A 23743-nucleotide genomic window follows, 5' to 3' on the forward strand; every position below is an offset into this window, starting at 1 on the left:
CACAATGCAGTCAGGGGGTAACGTCCTTCATTCACCAAACCCAGACTCCTCCATCAGACGCAGATAGAGAAGGTTGATCCATCCCTGCAGAGAACACGTCTCCTCCAGAGTGGTGGCAGCTTTACACTACTGCATACAACGGTCTGCATTGTGCTTAGTGGTGCATGGCTCAGCATTGTGCATGGTGATGTACGGCTCAGCATTGTGCATGGTGATGTACGGCTTGGCATTGTGCTTGGTGATGTACGGCTCGGCATTGAGCTTGGTGATGTACGGCTCGGCATTGTGCTTGGTGATGTGCGGCTCGGCATTGTGCTTGGTGATGTACGACTCGGCATTGTGCTTGGTAATGTGCGGCTCGGCATTGTGCTTGGTGATGTATGGCTCAGCATTGAGCCTGGTGATGTACGGCTCAGCATTGTGCTTGGTGATGTACGGCTCGGCATTGTGCTTGGTGATGTACGGCTCGGCATTGTGCTTGGTGATGTACGGCTCGGCATTGTGCTTGGTGATGTACGGCTCGGCATTGTGCTTGGTGATGTACGGCTCGGCATTGTGCTTGGTGATGTATGGCTCGGCATTGTGCTTGGTGATGTATGGCTCGGCATTGTGCTTGGTGATGTATGGCTCGGCATTGTGCTTGGTGATGTATGGCTCGGCATTGTGCTTGGTGATGTACGGCTCATCATTGTGCTTGGTGATGTATGGTTTGGCATTGTGCTTGGTGATGTTCGGCTCGGCATTGTGCTTGGTGATATGCGGCTCGGCATTGTGCTTGGTGATGTACGGTTCGGCATTGTGCTTGGTGATGTACGGCTCGGCATTGTGCTTGGTGATGTACGGTTTGGCATTGTGCTTGGTGATGTACGGTTCGGCATTGTGCTTGGTGATGTACGGTTCGGCATTGTGCTTGGTGATGTACAGCTGCTGCAGCTGTTCAGCCATGAAGCCACCGGTGGGCGCAGTTTTGTGCTGATGTTACCAGAGGAGGTCTGGACTCTGCAGTTATGGGGTCAGCAGAGCTGTGGTAACTTTTCTGTCCTCTGTTCCTCAGCACTCGGCCCCATCACGAGCCCCTATGGACCCGGGGGTGAGATGTGAGCGCGGTGCCCCCAATATTGTGAATCGCGAGCCCCTATGGACCCGGGGGTCAGGGTGAGCATGAAGCCGCCTCGGAGCCCCCAGTATTGAGCTTCGCTGTGTCTACACGAGTCATTTTTGGTGCATTTCTATAAGGTCAAAACAAAGGCAGAACATGGAGGAAAGTGGTCGCTTTCTTCTCTTCTGGGATTTCGGCTGTGTGGCTCCGTCCTGACCCAGTAACATCTCGGCTGCTGAGATCCGGGCCAGATCTTGCTGCAGGTTGTAAATCTCCCATTGTTGTGTGCCGGCTCCTAGGGAACAGATAATGACACAGGCAGCTCAGCCCAGGGCTGACAATATGGCTGCTCATTGGATGCAGCCACAATGAGAGCAGGAGAGGACGGGTTTCTCCAGGATTGGTCGCAATCTCCTGCCCACATTGTGCAAAAGCATCATGATGTGTCTCAACCTAGCAACCAGGGTGCCATCCGTGCAGAGCCAGGGAAGGAGCCGGACGGGCTGCACCGCTCCGCTACACCATGAGCCACCCATATCCCGGGTAAGTGCCCCACATCTGTGCAGAAATAGGGGGTTCTCCTCCTGCACCCCCTGCTTTACCATCACTACATGCAATTTAACTATTTAAATGCTGACAATTATTCCAAGGTCACTAGTCATCTAGTGCGCTGCTTAGAAGAACTACAACCCCCATCATGCAGTACAGATGTGGAGACCGGTATATGCTACGGTTAAGAAGAAATTCTACAACTATTTGTATTGTAAACTGTGTCTGCAAAGTTTGTGCTGATCTTCGGGACTGCGGTTAAAGTGACAGCGCTCATTTATACATGAGCACCCAATGGATCCCATTCACAGTACCTTTAAATAATGGCACTTTGATCACTATTGGTGTTTTCGGTTATAAATCTGTTATTTTTGGTGTTTTTCTTGCACCACTTATTTATTATTATATAAATGAATAAATATTATATTTCGAGGTCTAAACTGTGTGAAGGGAAAAGCTTACACCACTGCAAATACGTAGATTGTAATCACTGACTGAATCCGGTCGTTTTATGTCATTTATTCTCTCTGCAGAATGTATTAGGAAATTGCTTAAATGCCAATTCCCTGATATAACGAAATATGGGAGATCCGATAATACTGATGATGTAGGTGGGATCAGAGCCTGATACATGAGCTAACCTGCAACCTGAGGCTGTGGCATAACTACAACTCCCAGACGGTCCTGGCAGCTGCAGGATGGAGGGACGAGCTGGGAGTTGTGGTTCTACAACAGCTGGGGAGCCAGAGATTGGAGACCGCTTACATAGACGTTAGTCATGTGGATTTAATTTGGAGAAATGTATTTAGGGTAACTAGTGACCCTATATTAGGCAATTGCTATTTAAAGCAGCACTCCAGCGTTTCTTTTGTTAGTTTTTTTTTTTTTTTAATTTCACTGCTGGAGGGCGCTTTAGATCAATGCTCCCCGTCCCTGGTATTATACCCACCTATAGATGTGTTCATGCGTTTTCGGTGCCACTCCGGTCTCATGGCATCATCTTGTGCCCCCAACTTCTGACTGGCCAAAAGTCAGAAGATACATCAAAAGCAAATGCAAGAATGAGATCAGAGCAAGGCTAGGATGAGGTAAGAACTGAGCCAGAAGAAGGCCAAAACGGGTCCCGTATGAGGCCAAAACGGGTCCAGTATGAGGCCAAAACGGGTCCCGTATGAGGCCAAAACGGGTCCCGTATGAGGCCAAAACGGGTCCCGTATGAGGCCAAAACGGGTCCCGGACGAGGCCAAAACGGGTCCCGGACGAGGCCAAAACGGGTCCCGGACGAGGCCAAAACTGTTCCAGGACGAGGCCAAAACTGTTCCAGGACGAGGCCAAAACTGTTCCAGGACGAGGCCAAAACGGGTCCAGGAGGAGGCCAAAACGGGTCGAGGAGGAGGCCAAAACGAGTCCAGGAGGAGGCCAAAACGGGTGCAGGACGACGCCAAAACGGGTCCAGGACAAAGCCAGGACGAGGCCAAAAAGGGGCCAGGATGAGGACATTATGCGGCCAAAACGGGGCTAGGGCAAGAATGAGGCCAGATCGAGAAATAGACTAGAATGAGGCTGGAACGAGTTCAAAATTAGGCCAGATTGAGGCCAAAACGAGGCCAGGACAAGACCTTTGGAGCACTTCTGTTCAGTTTCTGCTTCAAAGACAGCTAAAAACCCGAAATGTGAACATGACCTTAAGTTTCAGCATGGCATTTATTCCAAAGAGTTATTCCATGTATTAGTATATTGCTAGGACATGCTATTTCTTGATGATTAGTGGGATCTCACAGTCCTGAAGAATAAGGGGCAGCAGCAATGACTTTTCGTTTTTTTTTTTAGTGCTCAGCGGCGCCCCCTACATCTAGTGCAGGGACTGCAGGACAGATCCATTGAAATAAATAGGTGCAGCTGCATTTCCCTGCACAGCTGGCGCCTGGGAGCGTGCATACTGCTCTGAATATTGGGGTCCAAAGTCCTGTTACAATTATAACCCTTCAATTTAAATTCTTTAGCAATTCCTTTTTTCTTTAATACTTTTCTGTTTTTATGCACTTTTTTATACCTTTATTAATTAATGCGCACTGGGGTTTTGATGTGATTGATGACGTGACATCTTAGTGATAAGGTTTGTGACTTTATTCTTGTGTTTGCAGTGGAGATGTAGTTTATATCAGTGTTACCAAGTTAAAAAGTAGAAAATTGGGCGATTTGCTGATAGACGGTTTAGTTTTTTATATTTATTCATCCATTATTTTAAGCAAAATTCCCAACTTGCAGATATTTGGTGCGGATTTGTGAGCAGAAATCTGCAGCGTATTATAGCACCCACCAAGAAAATAAGATTTGAAAAAGACGTCATCTACACATTGCAGATATTTTCTGTGTGGAAATTGACCTGCGGTGCTGATTTTTTAAATCTCTAGCATTTCAAGTCCTTGTGCAGAAAGAAAGAGTGAAATCTGCACCAAAACCTGAACTAAATCTGTAGCAAAATCAGCTTGTAAGATCTGCAAAAAAAGCTGTAGTTTCTCTGCGGATCAATCCGAACTGGATTTACAGATTATAAACTGTGGAGTAGTGTGCAAAGTTCCCCGTGGAGCATGATGCTATTTGCCCTCTTATACACTCTGGGTTCACACAATGAGTATCTGTTTCCATTTTTCCGAAGGATCTGTGCACATAAAGTTTTTTGAGGAGGCTTTGGGGCAGAAATCCTCTCCAAATCCTTCTCAAAAACTTGGAAGTTCTGCTCGGAGTCTTTTTGCTGAGTTTTTGGAGCCGAAACTGTGCGCAAAAGCTTAGGGAATGTTCACAATTAGGTTTTTTGCACACATTTTGGCACAAAAACTCTCCATTAACCACACTTAATTAAAAAAAAAAAAAAAAAAATATGCATAATGATGGGAGTTGGGCTATGTGCGCACAAGTCTTTTTGCTGAATTTTCAGAGCAGCAACTGAGCAGAAAATGACTGCTCTAAAAACACTTTGTGTGCACATAGTTTTGAAGACTTTCTGCTCCGAAAAGTCATTAATAAAACTCAGTGTGCACAAACCTGTAGCACATCTGCCGCTAATCTGTAGCAGAATCAACACTTGTTACATGAGGATTTTTTGCAGTTTTTGCTGCAGATTTGATGCAGAATCCTCAGTGATTCTGCACAAAGAATTGTCGAGCTGTGGATTGAAAAAAGAGCAACAGAACAATGTTTGCGCAGATTCTGCTCCAAAAAAAGATGCAGCTTTTGTCTGACATTAAGGGAGAACGCATTCACTTTGCTGATACTGTAAAATCCGCACTAAATATGCGACGTGTGAACATAGCAGATGGATGAGCAACTTCTATAGCACCGGTATGCTCGAGCCACGAGTCGGCATGCAGATGGCCCAATGTAATGTACGACTGATTGGCGTGGCCGATGCTCCAGGCTTTGGTGGAGGTCTTGGATCTTCGGAGTATCGCGGCACACAGGGGGTCCTTGGCGTCTCCCATTTCTTTCTGGACTGTTCTCGTCTCGGACTCTATCCGGTCACTCTCCAGTATCTTGTGAACGTTGATCGCCTCTGTAATGCAGTCTTGTGCCGCTGCTAATGAATAAGTAAAAGTTTGCAAATGTATCAGATAGAGAGCACGTCCGGGTCACACGACCGATTGCACCAGGGTTAGTGGCTTGTGTCCTTCGCATTATTCAGGAGAATAATTTATTTCCGTATACTGTAAATATTCTGTGTGAAGATTCTGTGAATTGTCCAGGTTTTCGGGGTCCCTTTAATGTTTTGTAGTCCAATCCTCTAAACCACAGTAAAATACACTTTCCAATATAAACTCTGCTTTTGTTCTTGGCCGATGTTCCCTCCTGGGTCGTGTTCACACTATTGCGGTAATAGATAAAGCAGCAGCATTTATCACTGGTGGTGGCGGTGCCCATGATCTCGCACAACCGACAGCAAGGGAAATATTTATGTGGGGCGTGGGGTGACCCCGCTGCACCGGACCCCTGATGGTGTTGTGAATTCTGCCCGGGAGGTCAGGGGGTAAGGTCTAATTGCAGCTGGATTTACGTCCTTGTACATAGTGGTGGAGTGGGGAGCCGTCAGCTCTGGGCCCCACCATCCAACCTGTGCATCTGAGGCTCAGCGCAGCAGGAGCCATGGTGTCACTAAATTGCACCTTCAGTAGAGTCACACGCAGCACAGACCGGAGCAGCTCAATGTGGTAATTGAACTGGCAAGTATTTTTATTTTCGTTTTTTGGGCTTTTTAGTAGTGTATTATTTTGAGGAAAAAGAAAAGGCATCATACTTTGTGGGGGCCATTATGGGAACATCATACTGTATGTAATAGGCACTGTGGAAGCATCATACTGTATGTAATTGTCAGACACAACATACTATATGGGAGCACTGTGATGGCATCATATTGTATGGGTGTCATACTGTATGGGGGGCACTGTGATAGGGGTAATACTGTATGGGGCACTGTGAGCATCATACTCTATGGGGGGTACTGTGATGGGTGTCATACTGTTTTGGGTGCACTGTTAAGGGCACAATACTATATGGGGGCAGTTTGAGTGTCATACTGTAAGAGGGGGACTGTGATGGGCGGCTTACTGTATGATGGGGCACTATGATGGATGTAATACTGTATGTGGTGCACTGTGATGAGCGTCATACTGTATAGAGGCACTGTGATGCATGTCATCCTGTATGGGGGCAATTTGATGTGTATAATACTATATGGGGGCATAGTCATGAGCATACTGAATAGGGGCACTGTGATGGGTGTAATACTATAAGGTGGGCACAGTGATGAGCATCATACTGTATGGGAAGAACTATGATGGATGTCATACTGTATGAGAGGCTTTGTGATGGGCGTCATACTGTATGGCGGCACTGATGGTCTCATTCTGTAGGGTGGGAACTAATATTTGTGTTGTACTGTATGGGGGTCACTGTGATGCATGTCATCCTGTATGGGGTCACTGTGATGGGTGTAATACAACATCGGGGGGCATAGTGATGAGCATCATACTGTGTGGGGGGCACTGATGGATGTCTTACTGTATGAGGGGCACTGTGATGGGCGTCATACTGTTTGGGGGCACTGTGATGGATGTCTTACTGTATGAGGGGCACTGTGATGGGTGTCATACTGTATGGGTTAAAGCCGCAATGTACCCAGGGGATGCACAGTATCAACCGTAGTAAATAGCTGAATCCAGGCAAAACAAAAGGTGCAAGTATAAGAGACCTAAAACATAACTTTTATTCGAGTGCAGCTAAAAAGCGAACCTAAGCTCACTAAGGGTGAGTAAAATCACTAAGGATCTTCAAACAAATCTCCTTATAGTCACAAGAGTCCAGTATCACCACATTCCCCCCTTTATCCGAGGGTTTTATGGTGACACTGGAGTCCCTCTCTAGGCTTTTTAGACTGAGCATCTCTGTTTTGGTCAAGTTATAATGACTTCTGCGTACCCCCATGCTGTTCCTAACGTCTTCAGTTACCAAGTTAACAAAAATATCAATCGCGTCAATCTCTGTCATGACAGGAGGCATCTTAACACTCTTATTTCTCAAATTTGTGAAAGGGCCTTCACCGAAATCGTTTGGGTTCATGTCCCCAAGGTGGAAAAGCAATTTCACATCCTCAAGGAGTTCTCTTGGGATTCCTAGCTCAGCCGAGGTTTTTTCCGTTTGTCTACCAAAGAATTTTTTCCATTTGAGGCGTCTTGCAAAAAGATGCAAATCCTTAATTGCCTCAAATTCATCAAAATCGGTTGTCGGCACAAAAGACAGACCCTTGTTTAGAATGGATAAATCCATCTCAGAGAGGGATCTTCTCTGTACAATGACGCTATGCTGGTTGAACCGGAGCCTGTTTACTTTGTGATGGCAACGCGCTCTGTGTTCTAGTTTGTCTAAACCAGCAAGCGTCACTCTCCAGGATGTGACGTTACCTGGTGAGGCCGTGCCCGCCCCGTTGCGACGCGGCGGCTGATGACGCGTGTTTCCGGTCCCGATGCTTTCTGGGAGCGCGCGTCATCGGCCACTATGGTGCTTCTGCGCATGCGCCGGTTTATAAAAGAGCCCGCTCTCGGATGCAGAGCGCGGCACTTTTGAAAAGGTTCGGTCCTGACGCATGCATATGTGCGGTGAGTATCTTGTGAATGGGGCAGTAAGATAAGCCTGCTCCATATGCTTATTTGGGCTTAATGTGTATTTTTGCTTTGATTTAGAGCATTTTTGGGCATGACAATATGGCCACATAAGATGTATATGGGCCATACCCTATAATCTTCACCCGGACTCCCCTGATGATTGTTCCCCATGAAACGCGTTGGAAGTGAGTGTTTCTTGACTATATGGAGTTGACCCCTCCATGACATTATTGTGAGATTTGATGAGCTGGTGGGCAGCTCCCCCAAAAAAGCCGTGATGTCCTTCTAAAGTTGCCCCTTTTTCATCTCTGCAAGACCGGGTAAGATCATTCCCTCTTGGGATTTAATCTCGATACCCGTATGTCTATTATATTTATGTACACTCTGGACACACTTTCTTTAAGTTGGTGACTCCTCCGGCTATAGGAGTGGAAAGAAATGTGTGTTACTCCATAGTCATTCTACACCCTGGCAGCCCGTTTTTGGGTGGCATCCTCAAATGAGATTTGAGGCTAGCATTGCCGCATTACATTACCAGTGGTGGGACGACTTGGGCTCTTATTTGGCCCTACTTTTAGCATGATAGCAATCATTGCTACTGTTTCTTTGATTTTACTCACCCTTAGTGAGCTTAGGTTCGCTTTTTAGCTGCACTCGAATAAAAGTTATGTTTTAGGTCTCTACTTGCACCTTTTGTTTTGCCTGGATTCATACTGTATGGGGGCACTGATGGATGTCTTACTGTATGGGGACACTGATGGATGTCATACTGTATAAGAGGCACTGTGATGGACGCCACACTGTATGGGGGCACTGATGGATGTCATACTGTATGGGGGCACTGATGGATGTCTTACTGTATGGGGGCACTGATTGATGTCATACTGTATAAGAGGCACTGTGATGGACGCCACACTGTATGGGGGCACTGATGGATGTCATACTGTATGGGGGCACTGATGGATGTCTTACTGTATGGGGGCACTGATTGATGTCATACTGTATAAGAGGCACTGTGATGGACGTCATACTGTATAAGAGGCACTGTGATGGACGCCATACTGTATGGGGGCACTGATGGATGTCATACTGTATGGGGGCACTGTGATGGACGTCATACTGTATGGGGGCACTGATTGATGTCATACTGGATAAGAGGCACTGTGATGGACGTCATACTGTATGGGGGGGCACTGATTGATGTCATACTGGATAAGAGGCACTGTGATGGACGCCATACTGTATGGGGGGGCACTGATGTCGTCATCTGTTGGTACAGAGCGTAAACTTGACATACCAGCAGCCGATGCACTGGATGGCGGTCTGCAGAGCTGCTCTCTTCCAAGCTCACTCCTTATTACTTACTTCTAACTCTTTATTTGATGTTGGGATCATTTTTCGCCCCTCTAGACAATGCCATGTTCCCCTCAGTATCCGCCTGTCTCTGGCACAGTCTCATCCCTATACTGTAGCGGAGCAGCACTCCTATCCTTCCCTCAGTATCCGTCTGTCTCTGGCACAGTCTCATCCCTATACTGTAGTGGAGCAGCACTCCTATCCTTCCCTCAGTATCTGTCTGTCTCTGGCACAGTCTCATCCCTATACTGTAGCGGAGCAGCACTCCTATCCTTCCCTCAGTATCCGCCTGTCTCTGGCACAGTCTCATCCCTATACTGTAGCGGAGCAGCACTCCTATCCTTCCCTCAGTATCTGTCTGTCTCTGGCACAGTCTCATCCCTATACTGTAGCGGAGCAGCACTCCTATCCTTCCCTCAGTATCCGTCTGTCTCTGGCACAGTCTCATCCCTATACTGTAGCGGAGCAGCACTCCTATCCTTCCCTCAGTATCCGTCTGTCTCTGGCACAGTCTCATCCCTATACTGTAGCGGAGCAGCACTCCTATCCTTCCCTCAGTATCCGCCTGTCTCTGGCACAGTCTCATCCCTATACTGTAGCGGAGCAGCACTCCTATCCTTCCCTCAGTATCTGTCTGTCTCTGGCACAGTCTCATCCCTATACTGTAGCGGAGCAGCACTCCTATCCTTCCCTCAGTATCCGTCTGTCTCTGGCACAGTCTCATCCCTATACTGTAGCGGAGCAGCACTCCTATCCTTCCCTCAGTATCCGTCTGTCTCTGGCACAGTCTCATCCCTATACTGTAGCGGAGCAGCACTCCTATCCTTCCCTCAGTATCTGTCTGTCTCTGGCACAGTCTCATCCCTATACTGTAGCGGAGCAGCACTCCTATCCTTCTCTCAGTATCCGTCTGTCTCTGGCACAGTCTCATCCCTATACTGTAGCGGATCAGCACTCCTATCCTTCCCTCAGTATCCGCCTGTCTCTGGCACAGTCTCATTCCTATACTGTAGCGGAGCAGCACTCCTATCCTTCCCTCAGTATCCGCCTGTCTCTGGCACAGTCTCATCCCTATACTGTAGCGGAGCAGCACTCCTATCCTTCCCTCAGTATCCGTCTGTCTCTGGCACAGTCTCATCCCTATACTGTAGCGGAGCAGCACTCCTATCCTTCCCTCAGTATCCGTCTGTCTCTGGCACAGTCTCATCCCTATACTGTAGCGGAGCAGCACTTCTATCCTTCCCTCAGTATCCGCCTGTCTCTGGCACAGTCTCATCCCTATACTGTAGCGGAGCAGCACTCCTATCCTTCCCTCAGTATCTGCCTGTCTCTGGCACAGTCTCATCCCTATACTGTAGCCGAGAAGCACTCCTATCCTTCCGGTGTTCCCCTCCAGGAGGCTGCAGGCTCAGGCTGCACTTGTCTGCAGGGCGTGAGTGCGGCTCATTGTCTTTTCTTCACTTTCCTGGAGTTTAGATGCAATACCAGGCAAGTCCCATGGTCAGTGGAGGCGCTATTTCTGGAAGAAATAAGTCATGTTTTTCTAATTCGTAATGTGACCAAGTGAATTTCCAGAGCGTGCAGATGATTTACTGACAATTACCAGGAGATTAATTATATTTATCTTCTCAATGATTTCTATGGATTAAGAAGAAATGATTAATTTCCTTAGAGATTAATGTTACAGTCGCCTGTGAGGAGGATGCACCGATCTGAGAGGACGGGTAGAATCGCACATCTCACCTGTGTAGTAAAACTGCTCTCTGTAAGTTACTGCTCCGAAGCCAAATAACAGTGCCAGTGTATGAGCCCCATACAGTACCCAAATAACAGTGCCAATGTATGAGCCCCATACAGTACCCAAATAACAGTGCCAGTGTATGAGCCCCATGCAGTACCCAAATAACAGTGCCAATGTATGAGCCCCATACAGTACCCAAATAACAGTGCCAGTGTATGAGCCCCATACAGTACCCAAATAACAGTACCAATGTATGAGCCCCATACAGTACCCAAATAACAGCGCCAATGTATGACCCCATACAGTATCCAAATAACAGTGCCAATGTATGAGCCCCATACAGTACCCAAATAACAGTGCCAGTGTATGAGCCCCATACAGTACCCAAATAACAGTGCCAATGTATGAGCCCCATACAGTACCCAAATAACAGTGCCAGTGTATGAGCCCCATACAGTACCCAAATAACAGTACCAATGTATGAGCCCCATACAGTACCCAAATAACAGTGCCAATGTATGACCCCATACAGTACCCAAATAACAGTGCCAATGTATGAGCCCCATACAGTACCCAAATAACAGTACCAATGTATGAGCCCCATACAGTACCCAAATAACAGTGCTAGTGTATGAGCCCCATACAGTACCCAAATAACAGTGCCAGTGTATGAGCCCATTACAGTACCCAAATAACAGTACCAATGTATGAGCCCCATACAGTACCCAAATAACAGTGCCAGTGTATGAGCCCATTACAGTACCCAAATAACAGTACCAATGTATGAGCCCCATACAGTACCTAAATAACAGTGTCAATGTATGAGCCCTATACAGCACCCACATAACAGTGCCAATGCATGAGCCCCATACAGCACCCAAATAACAGTGCCAATGTATGAGCCCCATACAGTACCCAAATAACAGTGCCAGTGTATGAGCCCCATACAGTACCCAAATAACAGTACCAATGTATGAGCCCCATACAGTACCCAAATAACAGTGCCAATGTATGACCCCATACAGTACCCAAATAACAGTGCCAATGTATGAGCCCCATACAGTACCCAAATAACAGTACCAATGTATGAGCCCCATACAGTACCCAAATAACAGTGCCAGTGTATGAGCCCCATACAGTACCCAAATAACAGTGCCAGTGTATGAGCCCATTACAGTACCCAAATAACAGTACCAATGTATGAGCCCCATACAGTACCCAAATAACAGTGCCAGTGTATGAGCCCATTACAGTACCCAAATAACAGTACCAATGTATGAGCCCCATACAGTACCTAAATAACAGTGTCAATGTATGAGCCCTATACAGCACCCACATAACAGTGCCAATGCATGAGCCCCATACAGCACCCAAATAACAGTGCCAATGTATGAGCCCCATACAGCACCCAAATAACAGTGCCAATGTATGAGCCCCATACAGTACCCAAATAACAGTGCCAATGTATGAGACCCATACAGTACCCAAATAACAGTGCCAATGTATGAGCCCTATACAGCACCCACATAACAGTGCCAATGTATGAGCCCCATGCAGTACCCAAATAACAGTGCCAATGTATGAGTCCCATACAGTACCCAAATAACCGTGCCAATGTATGAGCCCCATGCAGTACCCAAATAACAGCGCCAATGTATGAGCCCCATACAGTACCCAAATAACAGTGCCAGTGTATGAGCCCCATACAGTACCCAAATAATATTGCCAGTGTATGAGCCCCATACAGTACCCAAATAACAGTGCCAATGTATGAGCTGCATACAGAACCCAAATAACAGTGCCAATGTATGAGCCCTATACAGTACCCAAATAACAGTGCCAGTGTATGAGCCGTATACAGCACCCAAATAACAGTACCAATGTATGAGCTGCATACAGAACCCAAATAACAGTGCCAGTGTATGAGCCCCATACAGTACCCAAATAACAGTGCCAGTGTATGAGCCCCTTACAGTACCCAAATAACAGTGCCAGTGTACGAGCCTTATAAAATACCACTGCTGCTCACTTTGCACATCATTTTGTCTTTTTAAAGCTAAATATGTTCATCATTTTGTGTTGATTAATTTCTTATATTTTTATAACTTAGTTTTTTTCTGAACTTTAATTTTTCAGCAGGAAAACAAGCTAATTAGATTAATATATCCAGTCTAGAGATGTTTTTGTTCTGTGCTAGTTTTTTATACTTGCATCAATTGTCCAGTGAGCGGTCCCAGTCATTAATTACAGGCAGTAAGACCCGCCCACTGGACTCCTCAGTCTAGAATGAGCAAAGGTCTAAATGAGAAAAATTGCAACTTGTACTGAATATTTTTCCACAAACCAAATATCAGACTGTTCCGCTCCTCCTGCTCTACAACCTGCTCCCTGCACTTTAGATATAATGTATAAAAATCCCATGCTGGCTGTTTTCTGCCAGCACTATGTGTACTGAGCATGCATTGAGCGCCATATTAACACTGTATGCACTGAGCTCCCTCTAGTGGTGACTGCAGGGAGGCAGAATGATATAGATTTCTGTATCAGAAAATGCAAAGCTCTGGCCACTGCTGTTAAGATATATTGTGCAATCTATTTGCACATAATTTTGTACCCAAGATGATAATATAGAGTTTCTGTGCAACATCCGAGGGGCACTACTACCCCCATCAGCCATGGAGCTGTAGATAATGGCTGTGGACATTCTCTCCTTGTGTGGTCATTTCTGGTTATCAGTCTGGAGCCCGGGGATCGATCTGTTTTAGTTACATGTGTCGGGTGACACCGCTCTTTGTTCTGGGCACTGATATTCCCAGGATCCGTTACCTGCGTATCTACGTGACCGTTCACATTACAGTACACAGCTTTTGGCTTTTATTTCAGTTTTATGCTCCATGTTTAGCTGGTAATTAGATTGGCCATGTCCGATTCTCCTGTTACCATAGGAGATAAGCGGCATCGCAGCTCCTTATCTCCTGAGCTTTACTGTAGCTGATCAGTTACAGAGCTGTAGAGCACAGCGCATCGCAGAATGGGGCCGTCCTGCTCAAATATGTCCCATAAAAGCTCCTTCCAGTTCCACTAAAGGGGAATCTTAAAGGAGTTCTCCGCATTTTTACTGATCATGGGGAGACCTGAGGCCGGGACCCTCAGAGATCCGCTGTAATCAGCAGGTGTTCAATTCCCCACAGTGCCTCCGCAGGCAAAATAAGGAATTACAAGGCGCCTATAGAAATCAATGGACCTTCTGTGTAAAGCACAGAGTAAGGCGAAACGCACACGTTTAGTATTTGGCTGCAGATATTTCTGCACCATTTCTCCATCTCTTGGCAGGAAAAATGCAGCTCCAAAAAAAAACACGCTTTTGCTACATTGTTCATGCGGTTTTTTTAATGCATTTTTTCCATGTTCTAACAAGTTTTTTTATACTTTTTTTAATGCATTTTTTCATTGCTTTTAATGGTGAAAAACGCTGCAAAAACGCTGAAAGAATCAACATGCTGCAGATTATTTTTTTGCACCAAACATGTGCACTACACGTTGGGTTTCTCATTGACTTTGCTGGCATCAGGATTTGCTTCCAGTTTTGTCACAAAACTACACTAAAAAAGTGTGTACTGCCTAAGTGATACTCCTTGTACCCGCTCTCCACAGGACTTTTTTTCATGCTTTTTTCCTTGCTTTTTTTAACCGATCAAAAGCAAGGAAAATGCATCCCAGCAAAGTCTGAGAATTGTGAGTCGCTGTGCCCACAGTGCTTCTTTTTTCCTTGCTTTTTTTGTTGCTGAAAAAAGTAGCGACATGTCATTTGTTTCTGCTTGTTGCCTGCTTTTTTTCCACTATCTCAATACATAACAAGCGTGAAAAAAGCATGAAAGCATGATAAGAAGCATGAAAAAAAGTATGAAAAAAGCATGAAAGAAGCATGAAAAAAGCGTGAAAAAAGCATGAAAAGAAACAAGAAAAAAAGCATGAAAAGAAGCGTGAAAAGAAGCATGAAAGCATGCAAAAAAGCATGAAAGCATGAAAAAAAGCCTGAAAGCATGAAAATAAGCATGAAAAAAGCATGAAAAAAGATCATGAAAAGAAGCGTGAAAAGAAGCATGAAAAAAGCATGAAAGCATGATAAGCATGAAAAGAAGCATGAAAAAAAGTATGAAAAGAATCATGAAAAAAGCATGAAAAGAAACAAGAAAAAAGCATGAAAGCATAAAAAGAAGCATGAAAGCATGAAAAGAACCATGAAAGAAGCATGAAAAAAAGCATGAAAGCATGAAAAAAAGCATGAAAAGAAGCATGAAAAGAACCATGAAAGAAGCATGAAAGAAGCATGAATAAAAGCATGAAAAGAATCTTGAAAAGAAGCACACAAAAGCAGCTTTTTTTTGTGCTGAGAAAAAAAGCACTGTGGCCACATAAGCTGTTTGGTCAAGAATGAAATTTTGTTTTCTAAACCAGATAACCACCTTAAGGGTTTGCACAGGATAAAAAAACAGGTCCACTTTTTTCTAAAAACAGAACCACAACTGTTCATTATTACGTCTGGTTTTGTAGTTCAGTTCCATTGAAGGGAATGGAGCTGACCTGCAATACCACACACAACCAGAGGACAGCTGGTGGCGCTGTTTTTGAAATAAAGTAGCCATCTTTTCTAATTTTGGAGAATAGGATCAATACTGCAAAATAGGATATTCCAATTTTGGTGCAATGAAAGCGTTGCCCAAAAGTTGGATTAGCTATATGTGATGCCGACATATACCGCAGAGTATTATTGGGGGCTCGGGGTGAGGTGGGCAGCAGGGATGTGGTGTCGGGTCTTCCAGCCTTCCCTCTGATGATTCTTTCTGGATGTTTCAGTATATATTATATATCCGGCTCTGGTGTTTTGCAGCAGCGAGCTCGGTTTGCTCTTGGTCGTCAGTGTCCTTGCAGCAGCGCCATGTTATATAATGATGGGGCAGCTCGTGATATAGACGGTTATATAAGCCGGCTCTCCGCAGAACGTCCGGATATGAGTGGGAGGAAGACAGGACTCCACGTTATCTATTACATTTGTGGAAATGTGTATTTTTTCCACTTTTTAAGATATTTTGTATTTTTTCATTCTTTTTGTTATGTGTATAGGAGGATATGCTGGACCTATGTGACATGATATATAGATAAAATATGCTGCTATACTGTATCCATAGGGGGTGAGAATAAACTCTTGTTTTTACCATCTTCACATATGGATATTGTTGGATAGTGCTGGTAAATAGAATCAATTTTGTAATTTACCCAGCAAAGTCCATGAGAATCCTGAAGTTTTCTGCACTTGTTGCTTTTTTTTTCCCCTTGCAGATTTGGTGCAGAAATAAATCTGCAGCTGTCAATTCTTTCAGTGTTTTTGCAGCTTTTTTCCACCCAAGAATCCATAGAAAATGCATGGGAAAAAATGCATCAGAAAAGAAGCAAAAACATGGCACCTCGTGCCTTTTTTCTGCCAAGAGATGCAGATTTGGTGCAGAAATACTCAGCACATAGAATAACTGGAAACTCAGGGGCATTATCACTGGGTTAGAGGATGAAATACCTGCCAGACCCGCAAATGCAACGGCCTCCCACTCCATTACTTTCTATGGAATAGAAACCTCTAAGCAACAACTTCCGGAAGGAAGGAGTCCTACATACCCAGCAGTTATTGATTGCAGATCGACCTGCAGTATAAAGCATGAGGGAGAGAGAAAAGAAGCAGGATTGGTTGGCGGTGATTTACATATGATATTTAGGGCAGTAAATAGTAAGTATGTAAGGGCCCTCTCCATAGATTATAGCCGGGGACACAACTACCGGGGGGGCACTCAGCAGACACTGGATCGTCCCTATTTCTCCTGTCGTCAGGACGGTAATTATTTGTTCTTTTCTCGGTGGCTCTTGAACCTCTTCCAATAGGCTCATTACATTTGTAGCAGAGGAAGTTCTGAATAATCATATATAATGGTCACCTTCGTTGTTACAAACCGTAAACGGAAAGACTATAATCAACAGCAGATTAATTAAACCCGGAAACGGTTAACAAGGTGCTGTTGACGGATCTGGGATTGCAATTTTTGCTGTTGCTGGTATGAATTAAATCTGAAAACAGTCAAAAAGGTGCTGTTGACGGATCTGGAATGGCAATTTTTGCTGTTGCTGGTATAAATGAGACCTGGAAATGGTCCACAAGGTGCTGTTGATGGATCTGGGATTGCAATTTTGCTGTTGCTGGTATGAATGAGACCTGGAAACAGTCAACAAAGGTACTGTTGACAGATCCGGGATTGCAATTTTTGCTGTTGCTGGTATGAATGAGACCTGGAAACAGTCAACAAAGGTGCTGTTGACAGATCTGGGAGTGCAATTTTTGCTGTTGCTGGTATGAATGAGACCTGGCAATGGTCAATAAGGTGCTGTTAATGGATCTGGAATTGCAATTTTTGAAGTTGCTGGTATGAGTTAAACCTGGAAACAGTCAACAAGGTGCTTTTAACGAATCTGGGATTGCAATTTTTGCTGTTATGAATTAAACCTGGAAACAGTCAACAAGGTGCTGTTAATGGATCTGGGATTGCAATTTTTGCTGTTGCTGGTATAAATTAAACCTGGAAACAGTCAAAAAGGTGCTGTTGATGGATCTGGGAGTGCAATTTTTGCTGTTGCTAGTATGAATGAGACGTGGAAATGGTCAACAAGGTGCTGTTGACAGATCTGGGATTGCAATTTTTGCTGTTATGAATGAGACCTGGAAACGGTCAACAGGGTGCTGTTGATGGATCTGGAATTGTAATTTTTCCTAATCCTGGTATGAATGAAATGAGGGTCTCTATAATATATGGCATCAGTGCGATCGCCTGTGTTCGGCTTCAGTCGTGGCTACACCAAGTCATCAGGTTGCCCATGTGACAACCTTACTACTGACTTTCCAAGTTACATCCTAAAATCACGACTCCAGACCAGATTATACCAACTTTCAAACACTACAAATTAGACTTTCTTAGACCAGTTTTGTGACAGTGCTTAATAATTAAAGGGTTTGTCCACTTTGGATAATCCCTTTTTAGCTAAAAGAACCCACCAACATGTTGTTCTGCTGTTGGGACCCTAGTAATAAGCTGCAACCTGTGTGGGAATTCAAGAGTAAGCGTAACATTTCCCTGCAGCGCCTCCGCAGGAGGATTGCGGAATTACACAATTGTCATTATTAATAATAGGCAGTCTATATTACACGGTGCTGGGTCCTCCAGATCAAGCTGCTAATAGCGGAGGCTTCTGAAAGGGGCAACAAAGCCATGAGACTTATAATTTAACCAATTTTCATTCATTGATTATCTCTGTAATTAAATAATACAGGATGACGACCTGTTTGCATTTTTAGGTCATATTTGGCTCTAGGTGCATTACCTCTTTTACCTGGAGTTTTATTAATATATACAAATTGTCTCCTGCTAAGACAAAGAAAGATCCTCTCCTCCTCGTCTGAATATACAGTGGGTACAAAAAGTATTCAGACCCCTTTCAATTTTTCACTCTTTGTTTCATTGCAGCCATTTGGTAAATTCAAAAACGTTCATTTTTTTCTCATTAATGTGCACTCTGTTCCCCATCCCACATCTTGACAAAAAAAACAGAAATGTAAAAATTTTTGCAAATTTATTAAACAACAAAAACTGAAATATCAGATGGTCATACGTATTCAGACCTTTTCCTCAGACCCTCATATGTAAGTCACATGATATCCATTTCCTTGTGATCCTCCTTGAGATGGTTGTACTCTTTCATTGGAGTCCAGCTGTGTGTAATTAAACTGGTAGGACTTGATTTGGAAAGGCCACACCTGTCTATATAAGACCTCACAGCTCATAGGGCTTGTCAGACCAAATGAAAATCATGAGGTCAAAGGAACTGTCCAAGGAACTCAGAGACAGAATTGTGGCAAGGCACAGATCTGGCCAAGGTTCCAAAAGAATTTCTGCAGTACTCAAGGTTCCTAAGAGCACAGTGGCCTCCATAATCCTTAAATGTAGGTAGTTTGGGACCAGCAGAACTCTTCCTAGACCTGGCCGTCCAGCCAAACTGAGCAATCGTGGGAGAAGAGCCTTGGTGAGAGAGGTAAAGAAGAACCCCAAGATCACTGTGGACCTTTCTCCCATCTCCCTACTGCATCTCTGGAGCTCAGCCACGAAGTCAACCATCACTGCAGCCTTCTACCAGTCGGGCCTTTATGGCACAGTGGCCCGACGGAAGCCTCACCTCAGTGCAAGACATATGAAAGCAGCATAGAGTTTTCAAAAAAACACATGAAGGACTTCCAGACTATGAGAAATAAGATTCTCTGGTCTGATGAGAAGAAGATAGAACTTTCTGGTGATAATTCTAAGCGGTATGTGTGGAGAAAACCAGGCACTTCTCATCACCTGCCCAATACAATCCCAACAGTGAAACATGGTGGTGGCAGCATCATGCTATGGGGGCAGGGACAGGACAACTGGTTGGAATTGAAGGAAAGATGAATGCGGCGAAGTACAGAGATATCCTGGAAGAAAATCTCTTCCAGAGTTCTCTAGACCTCAGACTTGGTCGAAGGTTCACCTTCCAACAAGACAATGACCCTAAGCACACAGCTAAAATAACAAAGGAACGGCTTCAGAACAACTCTGTGACCATTCTTGACCGGCCCAGCCAGAGCCCTAACCTAAACCCAATTGAGCATCTCTGGAGAGAACTGAAAATGGCGTCCACCAACGTTCACCATCCAACCTGACGGAACTGGAGAGGATCTGCAAGAAGAATGGCAGATGATCCCCAAATCCAGGATCCCAAGAAGACTCATGGCTGTATTAGCTCAAAACGGAGGGTGCTTCTACTCAATACTGAGCAAAGGGGCTGAATACTTATGACCATGTGAGATTTCAGTTTTTCTTGTATAACAAATTTGCAAAAATTTCTACATTTCTGTCTTGTTTTTTTTTTTGTGTCAAGATGGGGATGGGGTGCAGAGTGCACATTAATGAGATAAAAAAAATACCAAATCGCTGCAATGAAGCAAAGAGTGAAAAATTTAAAGGGGTCTGAATACTTTCTGTACCCACTGTATATCTAAGGGAGTGATTCTACCAGTTCTTGAAGGAGACAGGACATATGCTTTAAAACTCTCCCTGACTTGACCTTGGATACTAAAGAAGCTGCCACCATCCTGGAGACACAAAACATTTCATTACTTTTTGTTCTGCGCTCAAGTCTCCACCAAGACACAAGTTTAATTATCTTTAATTATTCTTATTAATCTCTGCTATTACTTAAAATTGCCCAGCCATTGTACGAGATAATCCTTGTATAATAAACTATAAACCTCTAACCTGAACGTACAAAGAGGATAAAATTAAATTAAATCAATTAGTAAAGCACTTTCTGCCATGTTTGCAAATATAATACTGCCCCTATGTACAGTAGTATACTATAATACTGCTCCCTATGTACAAGAATATATCTACTATAATACTGCTCCCTATGTACAAGAATATAACTACTATAATACTGCCCCCTATGCACAAGAATATAACTACTATAATACTGCCCCTATATACAAGAATATATCTACTATAATACTGCCCCCTATGTACAAGAATATAACTACTATAATACTGCTCCCTATGTACAAGAATATAACTACTATAATACTGCCCCCTATGCACAAGAATATAAACTACTATAATACTGCCCCCTATGTACAAGAATATAACTACTATAATACTGCCCCCTATGTACAAGAATATAACTACTATAATACTACCCCTATGCACAAGAATATAACTACTATAATACTGCCCCCTATGTACAAGAATATAACTACTATAATATTGACCCTATATACAAGAATAGAACTGCTATAATACTGCTTCCAATTTACTTGATATCGTCTATAATCCTGCTGTTACACACACGGTTTGGATGTAATATTCTTTACTTTTGTTTGTATATTTAGATTAGATTTTCCGCTATTTGAGATGTTATTAGCACAGGGGATGAGGGGATTATATCTGTGCACTATGATCCCTGGTGTTTGGCGCTGCATTGCTAGCATTGTGTCGTGCTTAGTCAGATACATTGTAAACATATTAGTCAATTCCCAGCAACCTGCAAACAGGCACCAAGGAAACTCTATACTGTTGCTATAGTGTGAGCGATCCATACACAATGAGAGCAAACATTCTGTATTATTAAAGGGGAGGATAAGGTCACAGGCGGCCGGCGTCCACCGCAGCCACATCCACATCACAGACCCATCCATAGGTCACTGCCAAGGAGGAAGAGAAAGATTGGCTGAAGCTCGGGGAAATGTCATGTTCACACTGACACCAATGCACAATCCATACATATCGGAGCGGCACAATCCATACATATTGGAGCGGCACAATCCATACATATCGGAGCGGCACAATCCATACATATCGGAGCGGCACAATCCATACATATCGGAGCGGCACAATCCATACGTATTGGAGCGACACAATCCATACGTATTGGAGCGGCACAATCCATACATATTGGAGCGGCACAATCCATACGTATTGGAGCGGCACAATCCATACGTATTGGAGCGGCACAATCCATACGTATTGGAGCGGCACAATCCATACATATCGGAGCGGCACAATCCATACATATCGGAGCGGCACAATCCATACATATCGGAGCGGCACAATCCATACATATCGGAGCGGCACAATCCATACGTATTGGAGCGACACAATCCATACGTATTGGAGCGGCACAATCCATACATATTGGAGCGGCACAATCCATACGTATTGGAGCGGCACAATCCATACGTATTGGAGCGGCACAATCCATACGTATTGGAGCGGCACAATCCATACGTATTGGAGCGGCACAATCCATACATATTGAAGCGGCACAATCCATACATATTGGAGCTACACAATCCATACATATTGGAGCGGCACAATCCATACATATTGGAGCAGGTGAATGATCTGTTACTAAAAGGATGAAAAGTTCAGGAACTTTCCAAGTTTCAATTCCTCACTTTGTTACATCTCTGCTTGTTTTCAGTGAATGGAGCATTTTTCACCTAGGGACTATAAATGGTTATGCAGTATTTTTTTTTCTTCTAAAAAGTCCCCAGCATCTCCCCTCTCTCAATCCCCCCTCCTTGCCAAAACATTAAAAATAATCCCCCTTTGCTGATCCCCTCCATACCACTGACTATACTTTACATGATGTGAAGCTAGAGACATTTAGCTTTATTATCCGATCATCTGCGTTGTACATACTAATATGCAGTGATCATAATACAGGGGAGAATCCAGATACGGGCGAATGTTACATAATGGTTTCTGTCAGCTTTACCTTCAGTCTCATGTCCTCCAGCTTTCCAGAAATCGTGATTGCCTAAAATAACCTTCATTGCGTCAATGATAATAAGGCAGATTATATCCCACCTCCACATCCCCGGCTCACGATTCACTGATGACTGTTCAGAGAAAAAGAATAGAAACATACAAAAAAGGAACATACTGCGTGTGCCAATCTAAGCTATGCTATAGTACTGCCCCTATGTGCAAGAATATAACTACTATAATACTGCTCCTATATACAAGAATATAACTACTATAATACTGCCCATATATACAAGAGTATAACTACTATAATACTGCCCATATATACAAGAATATAACTACTATAATACTGCCCCTATATACAAGGATATAACTACTATAATACTGCCCATATATACAAGAATATAACTACTATAATACTGCACCTATGTACAAGGATATAACTACTATAATACTGCCCATATATACAAGGATATAACTACTATAATACTGCCCCTATGTACAAGAATATAACTACTATAATACTGCCCCTATGTACAAGAGTATAACTACTATAATACTGCCCCTATGTACAAGAATATAACTACTATAATACTGCCCCTATATACAAGAATATATCTACTATAATACTGCCCCTATATACAAGAATATATCTACTATAATACTGCCCCTATATACAAGAATATAACTACTATAATACTGCCCCTATGTACAAGGATATAACTACTATAATACTGCCCATATATACAAGGATATAACTACTATAATACTGCCCCTATGTACAAGAACATAACTACTATAATACTGCCCTCTATGTACAAGAATATAACTACTATAATACTGCCCCTATGTACAAGAATACAACTACTATAATACTGTCTCCTATGTACAAGAATATAACTACTATAATACTGCTCCAATGTACAAGAATATAACTACTATAATACTGCTCCTACGTACAAGAATATATATGTTACAATATATATGTACAAGAATATACTGGAACTACTATAATACTGCCGCCAATGTGCAAGAATATAATTATTATAAGACTGCCCCTTTGTACAAGAATATAGCTACTATAATACTGCTTCTATGTACAAGAATATAAGTACTATAATATTGCCCCCCTATATACAAGAATATAAATACTATAATACTGCCCTCTATGTACAAGAATATAACTACTATAATACCTCCCCCTATGTACAAGAATATAACTGCTATAATACTGCCCCTATGTACAAGAATATAACTACTATAATACTGCTCCTACGTACAAGAATATAACTACTATAATACTGCTCCTATGTACAAGAATATAACTACTATAATACTGCCCCTATGTACAAGAATATAACTACTATATTACTGCTCCTATATACAAGAATATATCTACTATAATACTGCTCTTATGTACAAGAATATAACTACTATCATACTGCCCCCTATGTACAAGAATATA

The 23743-nt window shown here is 43.6% G+C and overlaps 1 protein-coding gene across 3 annotated transcripts in view; it reads left to right on the forward strand.

The window, feature by feature from the left end:
* ERICH3 (glutamate rich 3) overlaps positions 1-23743 on the forward strand; it is an 87993-nt gene that overhangs the window by 1262 nt on the left and 62988 nt on the right. For 2 of the 3 annotated variants that reach the window (XM_075320301.1, XM_075320302.1), the window contains exon 1: positions 1536-1642. The exons of the other annotated variant lie outside the window; for it this stretch is intronic. In XM_075320301.1, coding sequence (XP_075176416.1) covers positions 1623-1642 — 20 coding nt within the window. In that variant the 5' untranslated portion in view covers positions 1536-1622. Of the gene's footprint in view, positions 1-1535; positions 1643-23743 lie in introns of those variants that run through there. 3 annotated transcript variants of the gene reach the window in all.

This window comes from Anomaloglossus baeobatrachus, chromosome 8 (assembly GCF_048569485.1).
Source record: "Anomaloglossus baeobatrachus isolate aAnoBae1 chromosome 8, aAnoBae1.hap1, whole genome shotgun sequence".
NCBI lineage: Eukaryota > Metazoa > Chordata > Amphibia > Anura > Aromobatidae > Anomaloglossus > Anomaloglossus baeobatrachus.